The sequence below is a fragment of the Macaca mulatta genome, chromosome 7 (genome assembly GCF_049350105.2).
Source record: "Macaca mulatta isolate MMU2019108-1 chromosome 7, T2T-MMU8v2.0, whole genome shotgun sequence".
NCBI classification, from domain to species: domain Eukaryota; kingdom Metazoa; phylum Chordata; class Mammalia; order Primates; family Cercopithecidae; genus Macaca; species Macaca mulatta.
In genome coordinates, this window is record NC_133412.1 from 166,738,010 (window position 1) to 166,762,476 (window position 24,467).

General features: G+C 38.8%; 1 protein-coding gene across 4 annotated transcripts in view; it reads left to right on the forward strand.

Moving 5' to 3' along the window:
• The window catches only part of UNC79 (unc-79 homolog, NALCN channel complex subunit), a 365,110-nt gene that overhangs the window by 133,882 nt on the left and 206,761 nt on the right, over positions 1-24,467 (forward strand). For all 4 annotated transcript variants that reach the window (NM_001194012.2, XM_077937833.1, XM_077937832.1 and 1 more), the window contains 4 exon segments: positions 2,815-2,985; positions 12,952-13,044; positions 21,725-21,780; positions 22,471-22,600. In NM_001194012.2, the coding sequence (NP_001180941.1) occupies positions 2,898-2,985; positions 12,952-13,044; positions 21,725-21,780; positions 22,471-22,600 (367 nt within the window). In that variant the 5' untranslated portion in view covers positions 2,815-2,897.

Below are 24,467 nucleotides of genomic sequence, written 5' to 3' on the forward strand. Positions count from 1 at the left end.
GCATGAAGAGCAGGCTATAATCCACTGAGTGATTCTGTGATTTTTGAGGGAGCAAATTCTCTAGGACCCATTTTTTCCTGTCTCTTTAATAAAGTCAGGAGGTTAGATGAGAAGTGATCTCTAAGAACTCTTCCAAATGTAAACAACAATCAATAGTTATTACAAAATGTTGTATCAAAATGTAGATATAGTATATAGTGGTGCTGTACGCTGTATTCAGCATATGGTATTAGTGGTGCTATGTGCTTATCTGCAGTATGTGTACGATATATGATATTAGTGGTGCTTAGAATAGAAGCCTAAGAGCCTGCTTCTTTTCTTCACTCTTCTCCCTTTCTACTCTGTGTCCTTAGGCAGTTTCATTATCTTGCTTGCTTACCAAATTCTCCTAACCTGTAAAAATGGGAGCATCAAATGAAAAGCAATGCAATAAGAAAAGGGATTTCTGCAGATAACGCACTTTAAAACATTAGTTGTCTTAACTTCAGAACTCTGATAATTTGGTCCCTGGAAGTGTGACAACCAAGGTTTCGCTGTACAGAAAAATTTGAATTTTGGAAAATAAGTGGGTAGTGGGGGTTATTTTGTCTTTTGGTTATGGCTAACTCCCCTAAGAGAATTCTTGATGGTTTATTTAGTACAACGTGTTCCTAATTTTAAAAGTTTAAAAATCTACTGAGATAAAAATGATGAAATAATAACTATTGAATTTGTTTTTTCTTATATTTACAATTCTGTGTTATGATGAATATAAAAGGTATAGAACTTCGTAAAGTTGCTTATTGTATAATTCTGTAGCCATCTTAAGCCTGGCCACTTCTGCTGTGATCCTCTGCCAGCTCTGAACTTAAATGAGAGGATTCTGAACATAAGACTGCCAGAGTTTACTATGCTGATGAGCTTGTCAGTGAGTTTCCTTCGTGACTACTGGTCCTGAACTCACCTGGGACCTGCCTGGGCCTGGGTTGGTCCACTGTGTTAGGGGAGCTGCCCATTATCTTCAAAGCCCCATGATTAAGATAAAGACATTAAATTTGGTAAATTGCAATATGTATAATTGCAATTAATGTGTAAATTGTGACGATTTCAGGGGAGATAATTTGTATTTTTGCTCTCATACCTGCGTCTGTTTTGTGACTTTGTGACATTGTTATTTAGCTATTGTGTTCTTGTTCTGCATGATAGAGCTTAGAAGGTAGGGAAAAACTCAGTAGATCAATCTAATGAATGGTTCAGAGAAACAATACAGCATTGTTTCTTGAAGGATGGTCTGAAAAACATCGGAATCACCGAGGGGGTTTGTAACATGGAATTCTGGTCCCACCCAGGTACTTGTCACTAAGAATCACTGAGGGGTGGGGTCTGAGGATCTGAATTTTTAGCAAGATCCTTGTGGATGCTTCTTTTGCACAGATTTTGAGAGCTGCTACGCTCAGACCGGAGGCTGTGTCCTCCTGCTGGGTCCAGGTGGAGTACAGGAAGAGCACTAGGCAACGGTTCTGTCGCAGTTCAGCTGCTCTCAGGTGATCCTGAGCAATCACCTCTCTCCGGACCTCAGTTTCTTTATGTGAAAAATACTCCAGCTGGGCTCCTTTCAGTACTAATGTTATGTAATTAGGCTAAATGGCTCAGCAAAAGCAGCTGAGGTGTCTTGTATGCATAGCCTTGGTTAATTCTTAGTAAAACACCTGTGGATTTTCCATTTCATTCATTTGAGCTCAAGGTTGACTGACCCTGGCCCTCTAGTGTGCACTGTGGCCACATCCTGTCTGTTGCTGCCTGATGTGCCTGTTGAGATGGCATATTAATTCTAATGACAACCAGAAATAACATTAGGAATCCAAATAACACTAAGAAGGTACATCTGGTGCAAAACAAAGAAGAGTCTAGTACTTTTCTGTTCTAATGAATACAAAAGTGATCAAAGTCTTCATCATCAATCCTGGACTGATGGCCTATATTTTGGGAAGCCCAGAAATATACAAATATACAAATTACATTTAGTGTAATGGGATTTGGCCTACATGGATTCTAAAACTAAATAGTTATGGTTTTGTTGCATCTCCTTTATTTTTATTCTTGTGCAGGTAATAATAATAGTAACTGTTAATATTAATAATAACAGCTAATATTTGTGTAGCACACAGTATGTGCTATGCTAAGGACTTTACATTTATCCCATTAAAACCTTCTAACAATCCTTCTAATGAAGTGAGGTAGGTATTGTTACTATCCCTGTTTTAAGATGTTGTTAGAAACATTATTATTAGGTGGCACTTCCTCCCATGATCATTGATGACTCAATGCACAGGGTCATGTAGCACCAGCTTATGGTTTCCCTTGTTTGGTGCTTTCTGAAATTGCTGCTCTGCTGAAGGTTGCAAATTACTTCATTGCCTGATACTCCAGATGGTTTGATTGATGGAGCAGAAATAGTCCGGTTTTATTTCTGATCCTGCCCTTGAATTTTCTAAAACTTCCATTGGGCAAATCATCTAACTGCTTGTGCCTCAGTTATCTTGTGTAGAATGTAGTAATACGAATACCAAGTATTACTGAAGATTAAGAAAATGTGGAGGAAAAATGCATGTAATGGATATTTCTATTTCTTAACTTATTCATTCATCAGTCATTTATTGACCAATTACTGTATACATAGTACCCTGTCAAATATTATGTTTCATAACACTTAATAGGGAGGGAGCACTAGTTGCTTATAATTTAAACCACTTCATTAAAGCTTAAAATGTAAAGTTAGCATATTTTGTTAATTGCAAAATATTCAGTGACTGATTACTCAATTTTGTTTTGTAGATCTTGGACAGTCGATATTTTATACAACTACATGTTTGCTACCTTTTCTCAATGATGATATTCTGAGTACTTTGCCCTATACGATGATATCAACGTTAGCTACCTTTCCTCCATTTCTGCACAAGGATATCATTGAATATCTTAGCACATCTTTTCTACCAATGGCTATATGTAAGTCCAGTCTTACCTAATACTAGATTATTTTTATGTATGATATGAATGGAAATTGCTTTTGCTGTTATAGGCTCTAGGTTTTCAAGATTATAATGGAATCACTTGATATATACATGAGCTATGATTTAAATTCAGTCACTTTAGCATGGATATTATGGTAAAAGTCAAAGAAATAAAAGGTGTTAGGGTTTAGAATTGTTTTATTCAGACAGTTTGATCTTATAGAATAGAAAAAAAGAACATGTCAAGGCAGTCTAGGTTTCCTGTGTATAAATTACAGTATCTTTTTCCACTTTAGAAAAAAGATGGGGAAAGTATTGTCTCAGATCCAGAAATTCCTATCTTTTGGTTTTGAAGGCAGAAGGATCTGATAGAAAGAGCATTAGATAGTCAGGATGTGTAAATTCTGGTCCCAGCTCTGCCTCTAATCTGGGCAGCTCACATAGTTGAAACCTCATCTACAGAATGACGAACCCATCAGCTTTCCATTATAGAGGTATCGTGACGATAAAGTGACTCGAAATTTATGAAAACACTGAAAAAACCTGAAGCCTGCAAGTCACGTGTAATGTATGATTATAAACATAAAACTGATTTGAATCCTGTTTCACTTCTGTAGACTTAATCTTGCAGGCTTTCCAGACATGTGCACAAAGATAAAAAAATGTTGCATTGTGGTTTTTATGATCAAAATCATTTTCAAGTATTTTTTAAATAAATGGATTATGGATTTATCTATTCTTCAGTGGGAAATCTGAAAAGATTGTGGGTTTAGGAGTCAAACATCTGGATCCAAATCATAGCTCTTCCACCTACTAGCTATATGACCTTAGGCAAATTACCTAACTTTTTGTTTCTTTCCTATAAAATAATAATAATAATAGTAATAGCTGCCTCATGAAGTTGCGGGATAATTAAGATGCTTAACTTGGAACGTTGGTAAAATGCTACCACAATGCCTGGTATGCAATAAGTGTCAGCTTGCTTCTCACCTTCTCTCAACTCTTGTTTTAGAAAAATACTTTCGTTGGTTACATTCAACTCCTCGTGATCATTATTCACATTTTAATTTTATGTACTTATGATCTTATTAAAGTTGTTGCTCTGTAATAACAATTGGTAACCATATATATCTTTTGAGCTACATTTGCTTATTTTTACAATCAAGTTTAATGTTAGCTATGGAATTGTACTTTTCATGTCTTTCAGCAAAGAGTTTGACTTCTGCCTAAATTATACAGCAATTCAAAAAAATTAGCAGACTGATCATACCATTCAAGTAATAGAATATTTGATCATTTTCTTCTTTTGTTCTGTGTAACCTTACTGACAAGTACTCATTTATTGATATAGTCTTAGAATTGCATAGTCGTACCTTTAAAATAAATAATGTTAACTGTTAAATTTAGGCATAAGAATTTTTGGTTTTTTGAAACATAACAGATGAGGCTGTTTCCTTCCCTCCTTCCTTCCTTCCTTCCTTCCTTCCTTCCTTCCTTCCTTCCTTCCTTCCTTCCTTCCTTCCTTCCTTCCTTCTTTCCTTCCTTCCTTTCCTTCCTCCTTCCCTCCCTTTCTCCTTCCCTCCGTTCTTCCCTTCCTCCTTTCATCCCTTCTTTCTTTATTTAGTTTTTTGAGATGGCGTAACACTCTGTCACGGTAGAAGTGCAGTGGTGCAGTTTCGGCTCACTATAACCTCTGCCTCCCGAGTTCAAGTGATTCTTCTGCCTCAGCCTCCTGAATAGCTGGGACTACAGACACAAGCCACCATGCCCGGCTAAGTTTTCTATTTTTAGTAGAGACAGGGTTTTGCCATGTTGGCCAGGCTGGTCTCGAACTCCTGACCTCTGGTGATCCACCTGCCTCTGCTTCCCAGAGTGCTGGGATTACAGGCGTGAGCCATCGCATCTGGCTTCCTCCTTCCCTTCTTCCCTTCCGCTCCCTCTCTCTCTCTCTCTCTCTCTCTCTTTTTTGATATAGGGTCTTATTCTGTTGTCTTGGCTGGAGTGCAGTGGCACAGTCATAGCTCACTGCAGCCTCAAACTCCTTGTCTTAAGTGATCCTTTTGCCTTAGGCTCCCAAGTACGGTGTGAAGGCCTCTACCACCATGCCTGGCTAATTAAAACAATTTTTTTGTAGAGACGGGGTTTCGCTATGTTTCCCAGGCTGATCTTGAGTTCCTGGCCTCAAATGATCCTCTAGCCTCAGCCTCCCAAAGTGCTGGGAGACGATGGTGGGATTAATGAGGAGGCTGTAGCTTTCTAATAATTAATCTAATTCACTAAATCCCTCCTTCTTAGGAATAAGTTAATAATTGTGGGAGAGGTGTTGAAAATATCGGGCCTCTGAAGTTACATTTAAGATTGATCAAATACTGTGATAGCTGGCAATTTATTTCTTTACACTTGATTATTAATTTCTACTTAATTAGAAACATGGATCGCAAAACATGTCATGTAGTCATGTTAGAATTCTTACCTACATAAATGTACAAACCTCGGCAATTGAGGAGAATAAAATAGTAAGTTGAGTTTACAGAATTTGTGTATATTTTAGTGTTTATTAGAGGAGTATCTTGACATTTATTTGAAGGGGTAAACAAGTCACTTCATGTTCCCAAGGTCCCATTTTTTTCACCTATAAAGAAATAGTTTGAAAAAAAGTGTTCAATCTCAAAGATTATTTCTGGCATACTAATTCTAGTTTAAGTAACGTCAATATGATTTTGTGTAAGAGGCATATATTGTCCTGTAACCCAATTGTTGATCTGTTTCATGTGTTTATTTTGTTGCTCTGGTTTTACTCTCTTAGCTTTGACTTTCCTTTCTCATAATCATTCCTGTGGTTCCATAATAGCCAATATTTGTCATCTTTAAGTCTTTGAAAATAAATTGTATACCAACCTTTACAGTCAAATTCGATTACACCATTCTGATGTTTCCTTTGTACTTGTGATTTCATGAGTATACAAAGACACAGATCCAAAGCTAGAAGGATATAGTTTCAGATTAATCATGTTAAAATGGGCTGATGTGAGAATGTGTGTCTGTGGGTCATATCCGTGGTTTTTCTATTTTTTGTAGTTGTTTCGGTGTCTAGAAATTGTGACCAAAACAAGTCAAGGGCATGTAACTTCTTGCAGAAAATTTTTATTTCAGGACTGAGATGCTAGGATGAAGGATGTTGTATTTCCTGAGTACTTGATAAAGTCTTTAAGACAAAAAGGCTTTTTATCTCTTTGGTGTGGTGTTCCTAATGTCGGATGGAAAACATGAACTGCTTTTCAGGTGTAAAATGATTCTATCATTAAGGACCTAGAAGATGAAGTTCTGATCTTTGAAGTGGACTTAATGAGGTATTGCAGCTCTTCAGATTAAGAGGCCAGCATGTATATCAGAGATTTCCTCCTTACCATCCTTGTCAATAAACCAAATGCTGGACTTTTATTTTAGAATGAGTCCTTTTAAGGTTCTGCAGAGCAAACATCAACTTATTTATTATGAAAATTTCCTTTGACATGGCTTTTCTTTTTAACTCCTTCCATAAATAAAATATATTTCTCTTTATTCCAAATGTGCTCAATATGCTTTGTTTATAAAAAAATATTAAAAGAGTTACTAAGAATTGAGAAGGCCATTTGCATGTCACCATGGAAACCTCTCTTTTTCCAATAAAGAATCTGTGATTTGTGGACTGAATTGAAATATGGAGATTTGGGAGATGATGCTTTGGCAGAGAAGAGAAAGAGCTGATTCCAAGTGAACATTGATTGATGCAGGCTATGTTATTGTAAAGATGATAATAAAGCTGAACAATTATATCAGCTTAAGATATAATCGTTTAAGATTATTCTAACGTATCCTAGTATCCCAGACTATGCAGTCTCATCTAGTTCCCTTTCCACCCTAAATTTTCTCAAAAAGTCACTTACCTTCAGGGAAAATAAAGGTTCATTTAAATCTTGAAGGCCATTATCTTAAAGGCAATTGTGTGACTTACCATTTTTTGTTCTATTCCTACTACTACAGAGGGTGCATGTTATGTTTCTATAACCTTCCAAAGACTAATAGAAAAAATAGTAAAAATGCAAAATATTGATGATATTTAAATAATCTTTAATATATGCAGTCTGTTTTATTAGCTAATGGTTGTTTTTCTAAGGTAGGTTTCCCTATATACTTTGAGAGTTTTATTGCTGAGTCATGGGAAAGGTTTTGACATAGAAATCCAGAAGAGCTGAGTTATAATCCTTCAACTACTGGCAAATCTCCTAACCTCATGGAACTTTGGTTTCCTTAGCTGTAAAATGGTGATAAGGATAACTTCCTTTGTCCACATCCCATGTCTGTTGTGAAGACCGTGCAATAATGTATGAGAATTGCCTTTAAATATCATGTGATGTTATGCAGGTGTATATCAGGCCAAATGCATAGTCAAATCACAGACATATCAAATCCCATTGCAACTCATTCCAATACCTAGTTAAAATTCACACGTTGTCCTGAAATTTCATCATCTTAAATATTGCTTAAGGTAAGAGGCCATCTGCTGGGGCTTTGGCATTTTTTCTTCTAGAGTGTGTTGTATAATAACAATAATCATTGTAGCAGTTTTTGGACTCATAGAATCTGACAGAACACTTCCAGAGTATGGATGGGCATTCTGTCCCTGACTTTTCATTAATCTATAATTCTGCAAATATTTTAATGCTGCATAGGCTCCTGGGTCACATTGTCTTGGTCTTCCTTTTATGTTTAACTGATAGTGTCCTTCTGAAGGCATGGACATCTTTTGCTTAAACCCTATCTCATGGAACACAATTACCTCCGCTCACACAAGTAGGAGGCCCACGTAGAGGTGAGACCACTTTTTAATCCAGGCAGTGCAGTCTGGCAGAATACAGGAAATGGTTCTGTTACATTGAAAAACTTACACCATAGGGTGTTTCTTCCTTCCAGATGGCTCCTTTACTTTCACCCTTTAGATAAGTGTAAGGCCAGTGGAATTCATTTCAGTATATCCCCATTCAGGCCACTTCTTACCACCAGCTCTCATTGGGGCCAGTCCAGTAGCTTCCGAACTGGTCTCCCTGCTTACTTTTTAGCCCTCCTACCTTCTGCTTTCCATCAAAAAGCCAGAGCTATCCTCCAGACATGTAAATCAGATCATGCCACTTCCCTCAGCAAAACCACCTAGCTTCCCATCACTCTTACAAATCAAATTCAGTGCCCTTCCTTGGCTCATAGGCCCTCTATGACCTGATCCCTACCTACCTTCCTGTTCCAATCACTACATCTCCTTGTCTTCACTCTGCTCCAGGAGGCTTGGCTTTTCTGCAGTTTCCCAAAGGCACCACACTTTTGCTTTTGCTCCATGCTTTATTCTGTCTTCAAAGTCCTTCTCCCAAATTGTCTCATGATTATTTGCTTCCTTACATTCTTTAGGTTTAAGCTCAAGTACATCTTTCAAGATGCCCTTTCTTACCCTCTGGCTGAAACAGGACCTTCCATCACTTTCTCTTTATTCCCTTGCACTGCTTCCATTTTGCCACAAGTACCTGTTTGCCCTTTCTTGTAGAATAGCGCTGTCTACAGAACTTCCTGTAATGATGGAATGTTCCATAAAAACACTAAAAATGTTGTGCTGCCCAGTAGAGTAGCCACTGCCCCATGTGGCTACTAAGCTCTTAAAATGTGTCTAGTGAGACTGAGGAATGGAATTTTAAATATTATTTAATTTTAATTAAGTTTAAATAGCCACATGTGACTAGTGGTCACCATATCGGGTAACACAGCTCTAGCATCTAGGATCCATAAGGACAAAGACTTGTCTGTATTTTTTTTCTTTTTTTTTTTTTTTTTATTTTACTTTAAGTTCTAGGGTACATGTGCACAACATGCAGGTTTGTTACATATGTATGCATGTGCCATGTTGGTATGCTGCCATGTTGGAGTCCCATTAACTCGTCATTTACATTAGGTGTATCTCCTAATGCTATCCCTTCCCCCTCCCACCACCCTATGACAGGCCCCGGTGTGTGATGTTCTCCTCCTGTGTCCAAGTGTTCTCATTGTTCAATTCCCACCTATGAGTGAGAACATGCGGTGTTTGGTTTTCTGTCCTTGAGATAGTTTGCTCAGAATGATGGTTTCCAGCTTCATCCATGTCCCTACAAAGGACATGAACTCATCCTTTTTTATGGCTGTGTAGTATTCCATGGTGTATATGTACCACATTTTCTTAATCCAGTCTATCACTGATGGACATCTGGGTTGGTTCCAAGTCTTTGCTATTGTGAATAGTGCCACAGTAAACATACGTGTGCATGTGTTTTTATAGCAGCATGATTTATAATCCTTTGGGTATATACCCAGTAATGGGATAGCTGGGTCAAATGGTATTTCTAGTTCTAGATCCTTGAGGAATCACCACACTGTCTTCCATAGTGGTTGAACTAGTTTACAGTCCCACCAACAGTGTAAAAGTGTTGCTATTTCTCCACATCCTCTCCAGAACCTGTTGTTTCCTGACTTTTTAATGATGACTTGTCTGTCCTTAGCACTGTATCCCCAGGACCTAGAACAATGTCTAGTATACAGGAAGTACTGACCAAAAAAGTTGTTGAAATAGTCTATTTCTGTCTAAAATAGACAGAAAATGAATAGAGCATTAGCTATGAAGTCAAGTGACTTGGCCTGTAGTCCAAATAATTAGGTTGGTGCTGTCATGCAAATAACTTGATGATCTCTCTTTTATAAAATGGCTTTTCCCATATAATTCCTCTTTTGGATGAGAGTCATATAAGAGCTGTACGTAATAATACATTCAGAACTACAAAATGCAGGAACATATTAAGGCATTGTTACTATTCCTGGAGGGAGGAGATCATGGTAATGGTTGTTCTGGTGATGCTGGGAGGATAGGGAATAGGACTGAGAACTTTTAATTGTATTTCCTGAGCACAATATTAAATGCAAAATTTTCTTATTTTGATTAATTATCTTCTCCCTTCTATTGTTTATAATCTTGGCTTTTTACACCCTCATGGGGACAAGCTGCACATCTGTTTACATCATGCCTTTTTAACAAGATTCAATAAATGATGTGTGCCTGTGCATGTTTATTAAATTAGAATTGCAATGATTTTATTCAGTCTGTTAGAAGGCTAGGAAATTGCAAGGCACCATCTGTTTATGTAAGTATTGCAGCCAATTTTCTAGGCTTGAGCCAGGGGAATGCTTTTGACCTCCTGGCTGGTCATTCTTGACGGAGAGTATGGATTTGTAGGAATAGCAGGGACATCCAGAGGTGGCTGAGCCATTTGGGCCATTCTGCAAAAAGACTTCGCCTAAATCGTCTGAGACGTGGGCATTTCTCCCACTTTTAAAGGCCTCCATTTACAGTGACTCTCAGCCTTCCTTAATAGCAGTTTTCATTGTTGAGAAATACATATTATTAAATGCATATTATTAAAAAGCTTGAGATGAATTTAAACAAAGGTGAAACGCTTGTCCCAAAACAAGAATATATATATGTATGTGTGTGTGTGTGTGTGTGTGTGTGTATTTCTTGAATACGTCTGAGACAAGAATTTATTTTTTCTTTTTTTTTTCTTTCTTTAACAAAGGGCACACGGCGTGCAATTATTCTTCCTGCCCCAGGACACCTTACTGGGCATTTTCTTCCCTAGTTCTCATCCCTCTAATAGTACTTCTCAAACAGTGGTCCAAAGCCAGCTTGCATCAGAATCACCCGATGTGCTTATTAATTAAACATGTACTTTACTGGAAAATGTGGTTTCCAAGCTGACTCTCCAGGAGTGTCTTCTTTGGCCCCAAAGAAGCTGAATTTGAACAAACTCCCTGGCTACAGTTTGAGAGCAGCTTGCACTTTGTTCCTTAGCATTTGGCTGAAAGTTCTTTTTTCTTGATTAATCACATTTGATTAATCAATTTGACTGTCTAAGAGCAGTGAATTGATCCCCAATCTTTGTCTAATTATTAATACCTATTTATTTAATAAGTTGTGGAGCCAAACTAGTTTATCTCCCTGAGTATCACCTGCTTAGTGGGTTAGCAGCTGTCTAGCTGCAAGCGATTAATAAAAGCCAACTTAAGTAAATGGAACTTAGTGATAGATGTGTTTTGTTTGTTTATTTTTGTAAAATTGTTTTAAAGGCCACTGTCTACTTTGGTGCCCAAATTCCTTTATGTAAAAAGAAAAGAATTGTGTTAAAAATTTTTTATCTCCTCTGATTTATTATATGACAAATTTTTATTAGTGTTTTGATGATTCTATTATACATGTGTTTTATTAGAAGTTATCCTTTTTGGATGTAGGTGAGATATAATCCACACCTATTGTACTTTAATATAAAATAAAATAAAGCAGATTTTGAGGTTATTTGCTTTTTGTTGTTGCTCGTGGCAGTGGTCTTCTCTATTATGTTTAGAAATGTAAGGGTTGACTTTTTGAGGGTTTTGTGCTCTCTGCACACCATTCTGTTCATGCTTGACACTCTGCCACACAAGCCCAAGTGTAAGGAGAGGTTTCTTCTGCTTCTGCAATTTTCCCTGAGAAAAGAGGAATTCATTTTATATTTGAGTACTAATAAAGTTTTTATTAGGTGGGTCCTCTCTCAATTACTGTGTTTGAAATAAGAAAGTCCTCTTGGGGCCGGGCGCAGTGGATCACGCCTGTAATCCCAGCACTCTGCGAGGCTGAGGCGGGTGGATCACGAGGTCAGGAGTTCAAGACCAGCCTGGCCAAGATGGTGAAACCCATCTCTACTAAAAATACAAAAATTAGCTGGGTGTGGTGGCGGGTGCCTGCAATCCCAGCTACTCGGGAGGCTGAGGCAGGAGAATCGCTTGAACCCAGAGGGTGGAGGTTGCAGTGAGCTGAGATCGCACCACTGCACTCTAGCCTGGGCAACAAGAGTGAGACTCTGTCTAAGAAAAAAAAAAAAGAAAGAAAGAAAGTCCTCTTGGGAGACAATGTATTTCCCCAAATGGCTTCCATCAGTGCTACTTTTGAATACTTAAAGGGGTGACCTGATACACTGTCTTAAAAAAGAGAGACAAAGAAATTTAATATGGTATTTGATGTCATCTAAAACAAGCCACTTAAAGATGTCTTAAAAGCAGTTTGTGAGTGGAGACCATGATTATACAGCGATAAGGTGGATTTTAAAGAAACCAATTTGCTTTGTGATTTTATGCTTGTTGGCGTAGGATAAAATGCCCAGCAACTGTGTTATTCACAGATTCAAAAATTGCTTTATTTCAAACAACTCAGATGAATATGAAGATGGTAAGCTCTAAAAAACTAAAAAAGTGGTTCTTATGGTAATGAAGATATTGATGATGAAGTTACATGTGAAGGTTTGAATAAAACTGTTTAATGATATGTGAAAATTGAAAAATTTTAAATTAATATATCATTATTTTTATAATATGTGATTTAGAGTTTGTATTGTAACTAAATTAATGTTATACATTATAATTAAAGTATTATTTCATCTGCATCTCTAAAAATTAATATGTTCAATTTGAGTTTAAAAACCTTTCCTTTTTATTTTCTCATTGGGATACCCTTCAACATGGCTTTATCTTTGGGCACATAGAGGATTCTGTTTTTTCTTTCTTTTCCATCTAAATACAAACATCTTGGGGGTAGAGATCCCATCTAAGTACAACTCTGATAAAGCCATTACATCACTTTCTGGCGCTGTTCTGTCTCCTTATACATTCTCACTTGATTTTCCCATGGAGATGACAACTATAGCATTTGTATGCCAGGACACATTTTGTGGTTTCATTTGGGCAAAACTTCCATTAGCTTTATTGGAGGTTTTTTTTTTTTTTTTTTTTTTTTTAAGTTCCTTCTTATCTCTCATGTTCTGTGCAAAGTAACAGGTGTATGTAGAGATTAAATTGTGTCTAATCAAAGAACTTTTGGTTGCAGTGGGCTCCTCAAGGAGAGAAGGCGTACCTGCCCATGTTAACCTCTCTGCATCGTCCATGCTAATGATCGCAATGCAGTACACATCCAATCCAGGTAAGTGAAAATTGGAAAGGTTTGACTAATTCTAATGCCAATAATTAAACAAGACATCAAACAAGCAAGCTAGATGTTCTCATGTGAGAACATCATCATCATGGAGCTGTGTAGAAAACAGACTTTTGAGTTGGAATCAATTTATCTTGCCTATTGCTATTAGCAGTGATCTTGCTGGCTAGTGATATTTTTAGAATATTTGAGGACATGATTTTAGAACATGACTGGAAATGGACTGAATATAAGTATACAGAAATAGTAAAATTAGAAACATAAAAATCACCAGCAATTCTAAGAACAAAAGATAACCACTGTTAATATTTTGGTAAATTGGCTACCCCAGTACACACAAATATCCTTAAACATAAACCTTTTACTATATTTCTGATTATTTCCATAAAATAAACCAATAAAAGAGGGATTAATGAGTTAAAGGACTTGAGAAATTTTCAATATTTCCAGTAGTATGTGAAAGTACTTGTCTCATTGTGATTTGTCATTATTATTATAAAATTTGTGTAGAGTTAGACAGATGAACATTAATATCTCATTGTTTTGATTTGTAGTTCTTCCATTACTAGTGATGTTGGACAGACTTTCACATTTACTCTGTTTGATTTCCGTTTGTCAGTATAATTGCAGATAACTTTGGAAAACTGACCAAAACATGTGCTAAGATATAAACTCATTTTTATTTTCATTTAATGTTTATTTGGAAAGTAAACAAATCTGGTGGCACTGTGGTTTTTTTTTTTTTTTTTTTTTTTTTTGCTATCTACTTAATTATGTAATAAATAATAATTGAACTTCTGACTCAAAATGAGGAAAATTTTTTTATTTCAAAATCTTAATGCTTCTAAGTCTGGAGTGTCATCTTCTGTCTTAGTCCGTTGGGTCATAACAAAAATATAAACTGCGTGGCTGATAAACAGTAAACAGTTATTTCTCTCAGTTCTGGAGGCTAGGAAGTCCATGATCAAGGTGCCAGCAGAGTTGATGTCCAGTGAGGGCCTGCTTTCTGGTTCACGGATGGCCTTCTTTGTGTTGTGTCCTTAAATGGTGGGAGGGAAAGGGAATTCTCGGGGGCCTCTTTTATAAAGGCAGTAATCCCATGCATAAGGGCTCAGCCCTAATGACCTAATTACTTCCTAAAGGCCCCAACTCTGAATACCATCACATTGAGGGTTAGGGTTTAATATACAAATTAAAAATTTTTTTTTAGATACAGAGTCTTACTCTGTCACTCAAGCTAGAGTGCAGTAGTGCAATTATGGCTCACTGAAGCCTTGACCTCCCTGGCTCCAGCGATTCTCCTGCCTCAGCCTCTTGAGTAGCTGGGACTACAGGCATGTGCTACCATATCTGGCTAATTTTTAAATATTTTTTAGAGACAAGGTCTCATTATGTTTCCCAGACTGGTCTCAAACTCCTGACCTCAAGTGATCCTCCTGCTGTGGACTCCCAAAGTACTGGGATCACATGCATAAACCACCATGTCTGGCAACATATAAATTTTGAGAGGACACACAAGCATTTAGTCTATAGTATTCCACCCTATTTTCCCAGATTCATGTTATTCTCATATGCAAAACATTCATTCCATCCCAATAGCCCTGAAAATTGTAACTCATTTCAGCATGAACTCAAGAGTCCAAAGTCTCATGTAAATACCATCTAAATCAGATATGGGTGAGGCAATTTCCTGAGGCAATTTCCTCTCCAGCTGTGAGCCTATGAAATCAAACAAGTTATATGCTTCCAAAATACAATGGTTGGACAGGCATAGCATAGACATTCCCATCCAAAAGGGATAAATGGGAAAGAAAAAAGGGGTAACAGATTCCAAGTAAGTCTAAAACCCAACAACATTATACCTTAAGGTTTGAAAATTACCTTCTTCGACTTGATGCTCTGCCTTCCAGGCCCACTGGGGTGGAGGTCCCACCTTCCAAACCCATTGGGGTAAGAGTTCTGTCTTCTGGACCCACTGAGGTGGTGGCCCTGCATGGCAGCTTTGCCGTGTAGGGGTTGGGCCCCCAAGGCCCTGCCCCTATGGCTTTGCATGGCTCTGCCTCCATGGCTTGCTGGGCATTGCCCTGGTGGGGGTTCTCTACAGTGACCCTGGCCCTCACAGTGGTTCCCTTCCTGGGCCCCACTCTGCAGGCTGGGGTCCGGTGCCCATGACTCTCTCAGGGTGGAGTTCCAGCTCTTCTGGGCATCCTTTGAAATCTAGGTGGAGGTGACTACACCCCCATGCCTTTTCTGGGTACAGTGCATGCTGCTTTGACCAAAGGGCAGCTGAACAGTGAGGCACTGGAATATAGAACTGAATTTTACAAAGTGAGAAGGTGCCTTGTGAGGGTGTGGCATGTCCTGAAGTCTCAAAAGTGCTGGTGGCCTCTCCTTTGAAACCATTTTTCCCCCAGGGTCCTTGCACTCTGGGTCTGTGATGGGAGGGGCAGTGCAGAGGATTTCTGAAGTGCCTCTGGGGTCATTCTTCCATTGTTTTGGACAATACCTCCTGGTTTCTGTTGAGATAGCTGACTAATCTTATTAAATGGCCACTTGGCTACACTCTCACCATTCTCTTCCTAACAGGCTTCTTCATCCTTTCAATACAGATAGGCTGAGAGTCTTCCAAATCTTTAAGTTCTTCTTCCTCTTTGATGAACAATTCTGTCTTTGGATCATTCTCTCTCCTCACATTTTATTACAGTATTAGCAGTCAGAAGAAATCCAGCTGCTCCTTCAACACTTTGCTAAGAAATTTTCTTAGCCAAGTATCCAATTTTATCACTCACAAGTTCTACCATCCACAAAACACTAGGACATGAGCACAATTCAGCCAAGTTCTTTGCCACTTCATAGCAAGGATGGCCTTTCCTCCACTTTCCAGTAATGTGTTCCTCATTTCTGTCTGAGATTGCATCAGAATTGCCTTTACTGTTCATATTTATACTAACATTCTCTTCAGGATCATTTAGGTATTCTCTGAGAAGATTGAGGCTTTTTCTACTGCTTTCCTCTTTTCTTTTTCAACCCTTGCCAGAATTGCTTTTAAAGGTCTATTCATGGCAATATAGGCTTTTTTTCTAGCCTGCACATCAAAACTCTTCCAGCCCCTACCTGTTACCCAGTTCCAAAGCCTCTCCCACATTTTCAGCTATTTGTTACAGCGTCACCCCACTTCTCAGTACCGATTTTCTGTTTTAGTCCATTTGGGTTGCTATAACAAAAATTCTATAAACTGGATGACTTATAAGCAATGCACATTTGTTTCTCATAGTTCCAGGGGCTAGGAAGTCCAAAATCAAGGTGCTGATAGATTGGATGATCTGTGAGAACTCATTTCCTGGTTCATGAATGGCTGTCATTCTGCTGTGTCCTCAAATGACAGAAAGGACAAGGGATTTCTCTGCGGCCTCTTTTATAAGGGCACTGATCACCTCTTAAAGGCTCCACTTGTTAATACTATCACATTAGGGGGTTTGGATTTAACAGAAGAATTTTGAGGTGGCACAAACATTCAGTCTGTAGCATTCTTTAAGTATGAAATCTCTTATGATTATTATATAGATATAATTAAAAATATATATGGGGAAATTATATCTTATATATCTGGCTTAAAATAATCAAAATATTATATTTATTGTATATTATATCCTTAATAAAACCATTTTTTGGAATCTAGTTAATTAGAGTCTCATCATGAGAGTTTGGTCCAAATTTCTAAGCTAGATGGGTAGTAAAGCAGGGTGCTTTGAGATTAGTCATATGTGGATTCACATCTGAGCTTACCTGCAAATTGCCAGTTAGTGAACTTGAGTAAGTGTTTTACCCCCGAAACCAAGTGTCCTCATCTATAAAATGGAAATAATTCTTCCTGCAGTACTTTAAAATGCTGCCGTGAAGATTTAATGGGTTACATATATGTAAAGTGCTTACTTTAGTGACTGACACATTGTAAATTCTCAATAAGTAGTGAATCCCTACAATTTGCTGTTTTCTTCTTGGAGTTGAATGTTGAGTTGAATGTTTCACTGGAAAACTACTGTGGTCAGACAGAGTTTCATCTATTATTTGAAAACCTGTATCTTCATTTGCTCATGAGGAAATGTTTATAACCAGCTACTCTATACTAGGAATCATAGTTGGGACCCAAAACTAGTCTTGTGATATAGGAAGCACTTAAGTGAGGCAACATCCACCAGGGGCTCTCTGGGACCAAGCAGTAGGTCATCGTTCTGTTGTTTGAATTTTTATTGGAAGAAGCGCAACTGGCAACTTGTTCCTTATAGCTGATTGTGTATCAAGGATAGAGCACAATCCTTACTTAAGTAACCAGCATTCATTGAGCACCTTCTATATACAGGGCTCTGTGCTAGGCATTGTGGAAACCACAGAAAAACATAAGATATGGTGCTTGCTATGAAGTTTATGTCTAATTGGGAAGATCAGGCATATTTACATAAGTCATTAGTTGACAATGTAATGTAGTACATAGGAGTACTAAATAAATACATTAGACTATGTTAATTCATCAGAAGGAGGGACTTGTATGGATTGAAATGATCAGAAAACACTTTGTGTCACTTGGGCAAAGGATGAGTTTTAAATTATGGACTGAGTTTTGTTTTGTTTTATTTTTCGAGAATCTCACTTTGTTGCCCAGGCTGGAGCGCAGTGGCATGGCTCACTGCAACCTCTGCCTCCTGGGTTCAAGCAATTCTCTTGCCTCAGCCTCCCCAGTATCTGGGACTACAGGCACATGCTACTATGCTTGGCTAATTTTTGTATTTTTAGTAGAGATGGGGTTTCATCATGTTGGCTAGACTGGCCTCGAACTCCTGACCTCAAGTGATCCGCCTGTCTTGGCCTCCCAAAGTGCTGGGATTACAGGCATGAGCCACCGTGCCTGGCGGGACAGAGTTTTTATTGATAAGGTAAATGGGGCATTCTGGGAGGGGAAGCTGTTGGGAACCATCCAGGTACATTCATGGGTCAGTGGACGGCTCTGAACAAGGTTCATATAGCATACCCGTGGAGAATAGCAGACACTGTGTATGAGAAAGTGTCTTGGAACATCTGCACTTGAGAATTCAGTGATGACTTAAGACCAAATTTCCAATTCTAGAGCGACCATTCAATCAGTAGTCAGTGAGTATCCACCATGTGCTAGGCACTGGGGGCTCCATGTTTAGTGACATGTGACTGACTCCATCCTCATCTCAGGAAGCTTATCATATGGTTGGGGTGAGAGGCGAGAAGACAATCAAATAATCATAAAATCAAGTGTAAAGTTTCACTTGTGACAAGTGCTTCAGATACGTTTTGCTATAAGATGTTATAAAAGGAAATTTTGCTTTTATTGAGGAAGTCAGGAGGGCTTCTTTGAGGAAGTAACCTTTGGTTTGAGAACTGCAGGATGAGTAGTGTGAGCAAGGCCTACAAGGAGGGATGGTTCAGGAAGAGGAATCTCATGTGTCATGGCAAACAGCTGAGACTGAAGGATCAGTGTAGCTGGAACTCAGAGTGAGGGCTCCCTGGTGTGACATTAGACTTAAAGTTCCATGGGCTGGAACATGCAGGGTGTTGTGAGCTCTGTTAGGGAGGCCTGTGTTTATTCCAAATCTAATGGGAAGCTGCTGATGGGCTTTGAGTGGGCTCTGGTGTGTGTCACCCCCACTGCAGTTGAGAACAGATTGAAAAGAAGTCAGGTTGTGTATAAATTGACCTGGAAGGAGGTCATTGCATTTGTCTAAGCACTTCAAAGGCAGGGACAATTGAAACTGAAGAACAAGCAGATCTATCTGAGAGCTATGTAGGAAGTAAAATTGATAAGTCTTGGTAACATATTGGCTAGAGTGGGTTTCTGGATGCACTAACTGGATGCATGGTGGTCATATTAGTTTGTTGTTACATTGCTATAAAGAAATACCTAAGACTAGGTAGTATATAAAGAAAAGAGGTGTCATTGACTCATGGTTCTGTAGGCTGTACAGGAAGCATAGTAGCTCCTGTCTCTAAGAGGAGACTCAGAAAACTCATAATCATGGTAGAAGGCAAAAGGGAAGCACGTCTTAAACATGGCTCGAGCAGGAGGAAGAGAGAGAAGGGGAGTTGCCACTTTTTTTTTTTTTTTTTTGAGACAGAGTTTTGCTCTTGTTGCCCAGGCTGGAGTGCAGTGGCGCAATCTCAGCTCACTGCAACCTCCACCTCCCAGGTTCAAGCAATTCTCCTGCCTCAGCCTCCTGAGTAGCTGGGATTACAGGCGCCCACCACCACGCCCAGCTAATTTTTTGTATTTTTAGTACAGACGGAGTTTCACCATGTTGGCCAGTCTGGTCTTGAACTCCTGACCTCAGGAGTTTTGATCTACCCGCCTCGGCCTCCCAAAGTGCTGGGATTACAGGCATGGTGCCACACACTTTTAAACAACCAGATCTTGTGAGAACTGTATCATGAGAGTAGCACAAAAGGGATGGTGCTAAACCATTCATGAAGGACCCACCCCCATGATCCAATCACCTTTTTAAATTTTTAAGGCCCTGCCTCCAACATTGGGGATTACAACTGAACCTGAGATTTGGTGGGGACACAGATGCAAACTGTAACAGTGGTTCTACTCACTGATAAAGGAGGCATTGGAAGAAGAAGATCAGGCCTCTGGGGGAAGATCTTGAGATCTGTTTCAGACGTGTTGTGTTCACGGTATCTTTGAGACACCTAATAGGAGCTGGTAATTAGGTAGTTGTATTATGAGTCTGGAGCTCAGAACAGAGCTTTAGACTCTTTAGACTAGAGCTAATGAACTTTGAGCCCACACACAAGTGTCCAGTGCCCTTCATTGAATTATATATAGATGGCTGCTGAAGTTGTGAATGAGTGTGAGATTGCTTAGGGGAGAGCAGAGAATGAAAGAAATGTGGAGTGGTTCTGTGACTAGGCCTTCAGGAACTTCAACAGATAATGGCCCAGTGGAAGAGGATGAGCTCTCCAAAGAGACAGAGAGGTTGCACTGTTAAGATGTCTTTGGCTGACAGAGGCTTTAAAGTATAAGCACATTGGTTGTTTACTTAATAGGAAGTCCTGAAGATAGCTCCACAATATCAGGGGACTGAGATCTTGGAATTCCCCTCATGTTTGCAAGAAGGCTGCCACTGTGGAGGTTGTTATAACCTTACATAACTACATGCAAAAAGAGGTAATAGGATCAAGCAGAGTCATTAAGAGAAAAGTCTCCTGGTGTACCTCTTTTGTTTTATCAGAGGGAGAAAGTATGTCTCAGAAGCTCCGCAGCAGATTTTCTCTTCATTCTTACTGTCCAGAACTGAGTCACATGGCCACCTGTAGCTGCAAGGGGCTCTGGGAAAATATCTTGCTTTTGTAGTCTGTGTATTGGTGCATTAGTCTGTTTTTACACTGCTATAAAGAACTGCCAGAGACTGGGTAATTTATAAAGAAAAGAAGTTTAATTGACTCACAGTTCCACATGGCTGGGGAGGCCTCAGGAAACTTAACAATCACGGTAGAAGGTGAAGGGGAAGCAAAGACCTTCTTCACATGATGGCAGGAATGAGACAGCTAGCAAGTGCAGGGAAAACTGCCTTTATGAAACCATCAGATCTCATGAGAACTCACTCACTATCACGAGAACAGCATTGGGCAAACTGCCCCCATGATCCAATCACTTCCCACTTGGTCTCTTCCTAAAACCTGGGGATTACAATTCAAGATGAGATTTGGGTGGGGACACACAACTTAACCATATCAATTGGCAAATGGACAAGAAAAAAGGGTGTTGACAGCAGTTGAGTAGTAACAGTGTTGTCCACCACAGGTGACAGGGGAGGGTCATTCATATTATGAAGCCAAGGAAAGAGTGTTTCAAAAAGGAGACAGTAGTCAGCAGTACTGAATGTGGCTGAAAAGTCAAGTAAGATGCAGACTGAAAAATGTCCATTGGATTGAATGACATGGAGGTCATTGGTGAATAAAGTGTGAACTGCTTCAATGTCAGCATAAGCCTGGAATATAGATTAGGGAAGGTATCAAAAGGCATCTAACTAGGTTGAAAGTATCTTTGTTCCCCAAGTGAAGATAGTCAAATCAAAGAATCTTGCTGTCGTGTAGCTTTTAAAAATTCCTCTATAAGATGGAACTGATGATGAAATGATAAAACCCCACTCTAATCCATCAAGTCTGTCACTTGCTATCCATTCAACCTTGGGCAAGTTGGAAACTGAGCCTTAGTTTCCTAACTGCACCATGGTAATTGTGAGATAATACGTATAAAGCTCTTTCTACAATATCTAGCAAATGATGAATGTTCAATAAATATGAGCTTTTATTATGATTCTGTTGGGCTAGTTTTTTTTTCCTATGTAGATCTTATGTTGATACAAGTTTATTTTATGAATGTATGATTACTAGGGACTTTAAAAATATTTCCGTTGTTAACATGAAGCATGAAATAATTCTCAAGGACCTTGGGACAAAGCTTGATAAGGTCAAGGGCTTATGTGATATTTTTTAAGTATGAACATATGGACAGAAGTTATTTCTAATTTAATGATTAGAGACTGAAAAGTCATATTGAAGTAATTTGTTATATATATATCAAAGGATGTTTTGTTTGGTATTTACATTTCATGTACGAATTACATTTTCTACATTACAGTGTATCATTGTCAATTACTGGAATGCCTCATGAAATATAAACAAGAAGTCTGGAAAGTAAGTTTTGGGTCAAATTTAACCCATAGTCACAAACTTAATTTGTATAATACAGTAAAAATTGTTTACATATTAAAACTGTTGTTTAGGTCAAATTTATTGACGTCCTATTATTTTGATGTGGCAGTACCTATAATTCTTTCTTTAATGATTAATTATTTATCATTTAGAGCAGAAATAGTACTTTAAGAACATCGTGTCTTGATGGATAAAGTAATTGGATGTATCTTATTCTTGGAATTAAGCTAATATTATGTGTTATGACAAACAATTTTATTTAATTTGAAAGGTTGCTTGAGAATCTGTCCTCTTTCAAATAGGAGATGTGAATGTTTAAGAAATGTGATTAGGGAAATATTTTTTCAAATGCAGTATTTGGCAAACTGTCTTATGCTACTCTAAAATCTTTCCTTAACATCAATCTGATTAGAGACGAATTTGTTAGAAGATAAAGTACTTTGTACTCTACCTGTGAGGGCTCATTTACAGAAGGACCAGTAAATACATAAATCATAAAAATATAATGTTTTAACGGGATCTAATCTATGAAACATGCCTGCATGAGATTCCAGGGAAATTACTCACCTCAACCCCTCCATTAGAATTTTCACTGCTTTGGTAATGTTGAAGTCTCTACCTTTCTTTTTATTTCATGATGCTAAGTCAAAATATGCTTGCTGTTTCCTTTAGGATCTTTTGTATGTGATTGCGTATGGGCCTTCACAAGTGAAGCCTCCAGCTGTGCAAATGCTTTTCCACTACTGGCCCAATTTAAAACCTCCTGGGGCAATAAGCGAGTACAGGGGGTTGCAGTACACAGGTAAGAGGAGAGGAGCCCTGTGATGCCCCATCTGTATTTCTCCTGTGCCACACTGGCCTCACTTACTTATACATAGATTTTTATCTTGCTGGATTATATTTACTGTGCCTTTGGACATGGTCATAAATCCTTTCTGAAACTAAGTGGTTTAAAGATGAATTAATTCAAATCAATTTCAAAAGCATTTATGGCATCAGGGCAAATTGCCTTAAGTCTCAGTCCCATTTGCTATACCACTGGCTGAGGGTCTTAACTCTGGCTACCATTAATCACTCCACAGGGATGAGCAGTGAGAGTGATGCTGCAGATTTGCTCATCATTTAGCAGAAACCCTAACTAGCAGATTCTGCTCTGATAAGAAGGCTTGCAGCACTTTCAATATCACCAGCTCATGCACTAAATAAAAATTAAATGACCCAGACTGGGCGCGATGGCTCACGCCTGTAATCCCAGCACTTTGGGAGACCAAGGCAGGCGGATCACAAGGTCAAGAGATGGAGACCATCCTGGCTAACATGGTGAAACCCTGTCTCTACTAAAACTACAAAAATTAGCTGGACGTGGTGGTACGCGCCTGTAGCCCCAGCCAGTTGGGAGGCTGAGGCGGGAGAATCGCTTGAATCTGGGAGGCAGAGATTGAAATGGGCCAAGATCGCACCGGGCCAAGATCACACCACCGCACTCCAGCCTGGCTGCAGAGTGAGACTCTGTCTAAAAATAAAATAAAATAAAATAAATGACCCCGATAGGCTGGGCACAGTGACTCACACCTGTAATCTCAGCCCTTTGGGAGGCTGAGACGGGCGGATCACCTGAGGTCCAGAGTTTGAGACCAGCCGGGCCAACATGCAAAAATTAGCCAGTTTTGTTGCTTATGCCTGTAATCCCAGCTACTCAGAAGGCTGAGGCAGAAGAATCACTTGAACCCAGGAGGCGGAGGTTGCAGTGAGCCAAGGAGTGTCACTGCACTCCAGCCTGGGTGACTGAGCCAGACTCTGTCTCAAAATAAAATAAAATAAAATAAAATAATAATAATAATTAATAAAAAATAAAAAATAAGTCAGGCATGGTTGCTCACACCTGTAATCCCAGCACTTTGGGAGGCCTGGGTGGGCAGATCACGAGGTGAGGAGATCGAGACTATCCTGGCCAACATGGTGAAACCCCGTCTCTACTAAAAATACAAAAAAATTTTAGCCGGGTGTGGTGGTGCATGCCTCTAGTCCCAGCTACTTGGGAGGCTGAGGCAGGAGAATCACTTGAACCTAGGGGGCAGAGGCTGTGGTGAGCTGAGATCACGCCACTGCATTCCAGCCTGGGTGACAGAGTGAGACTCCATCTCAAAAAACAAACAAAAAAATGACCCCGATAGCCTGGTTGCTCAGCCATTCAACAATGTATGAATTTTGGTGTGATTAATAATGAGAAAAAAACATTAACTTTAAATATAATGACAGATATCTACCAAAAAATCCCGCAAAACAAATAAATCAACAACCTCCAGGTCCTAGGAGGTTGTTTATGTATATATATATTATTAAATCAAAGAAGAAACCTATGGCTAATGGAGTTTTTGATGCCTTTGTTCACCTTTTTGCCCCACTTAATTGTAGATATAATCTTCTGAAAATGAGAGAGATGGATATTTTTGAAAGGTTAACTTTTCTCCAAGTTATTGTTGGATTGCACACTGATGTTCTGAGAATCTACTTACTTGTTCACATTATTGGTATTTACAAAGGTGATTTGAGTTCACGGGGATGTAATTGAATTCAGGTATCTGATTTATGTTCCTGATGAAAGACTTAAAGTCAAGTGTTAGAGATAGTAATACTTGTTCTTTGGGCTTTTGGTGACCCTTGGTTGG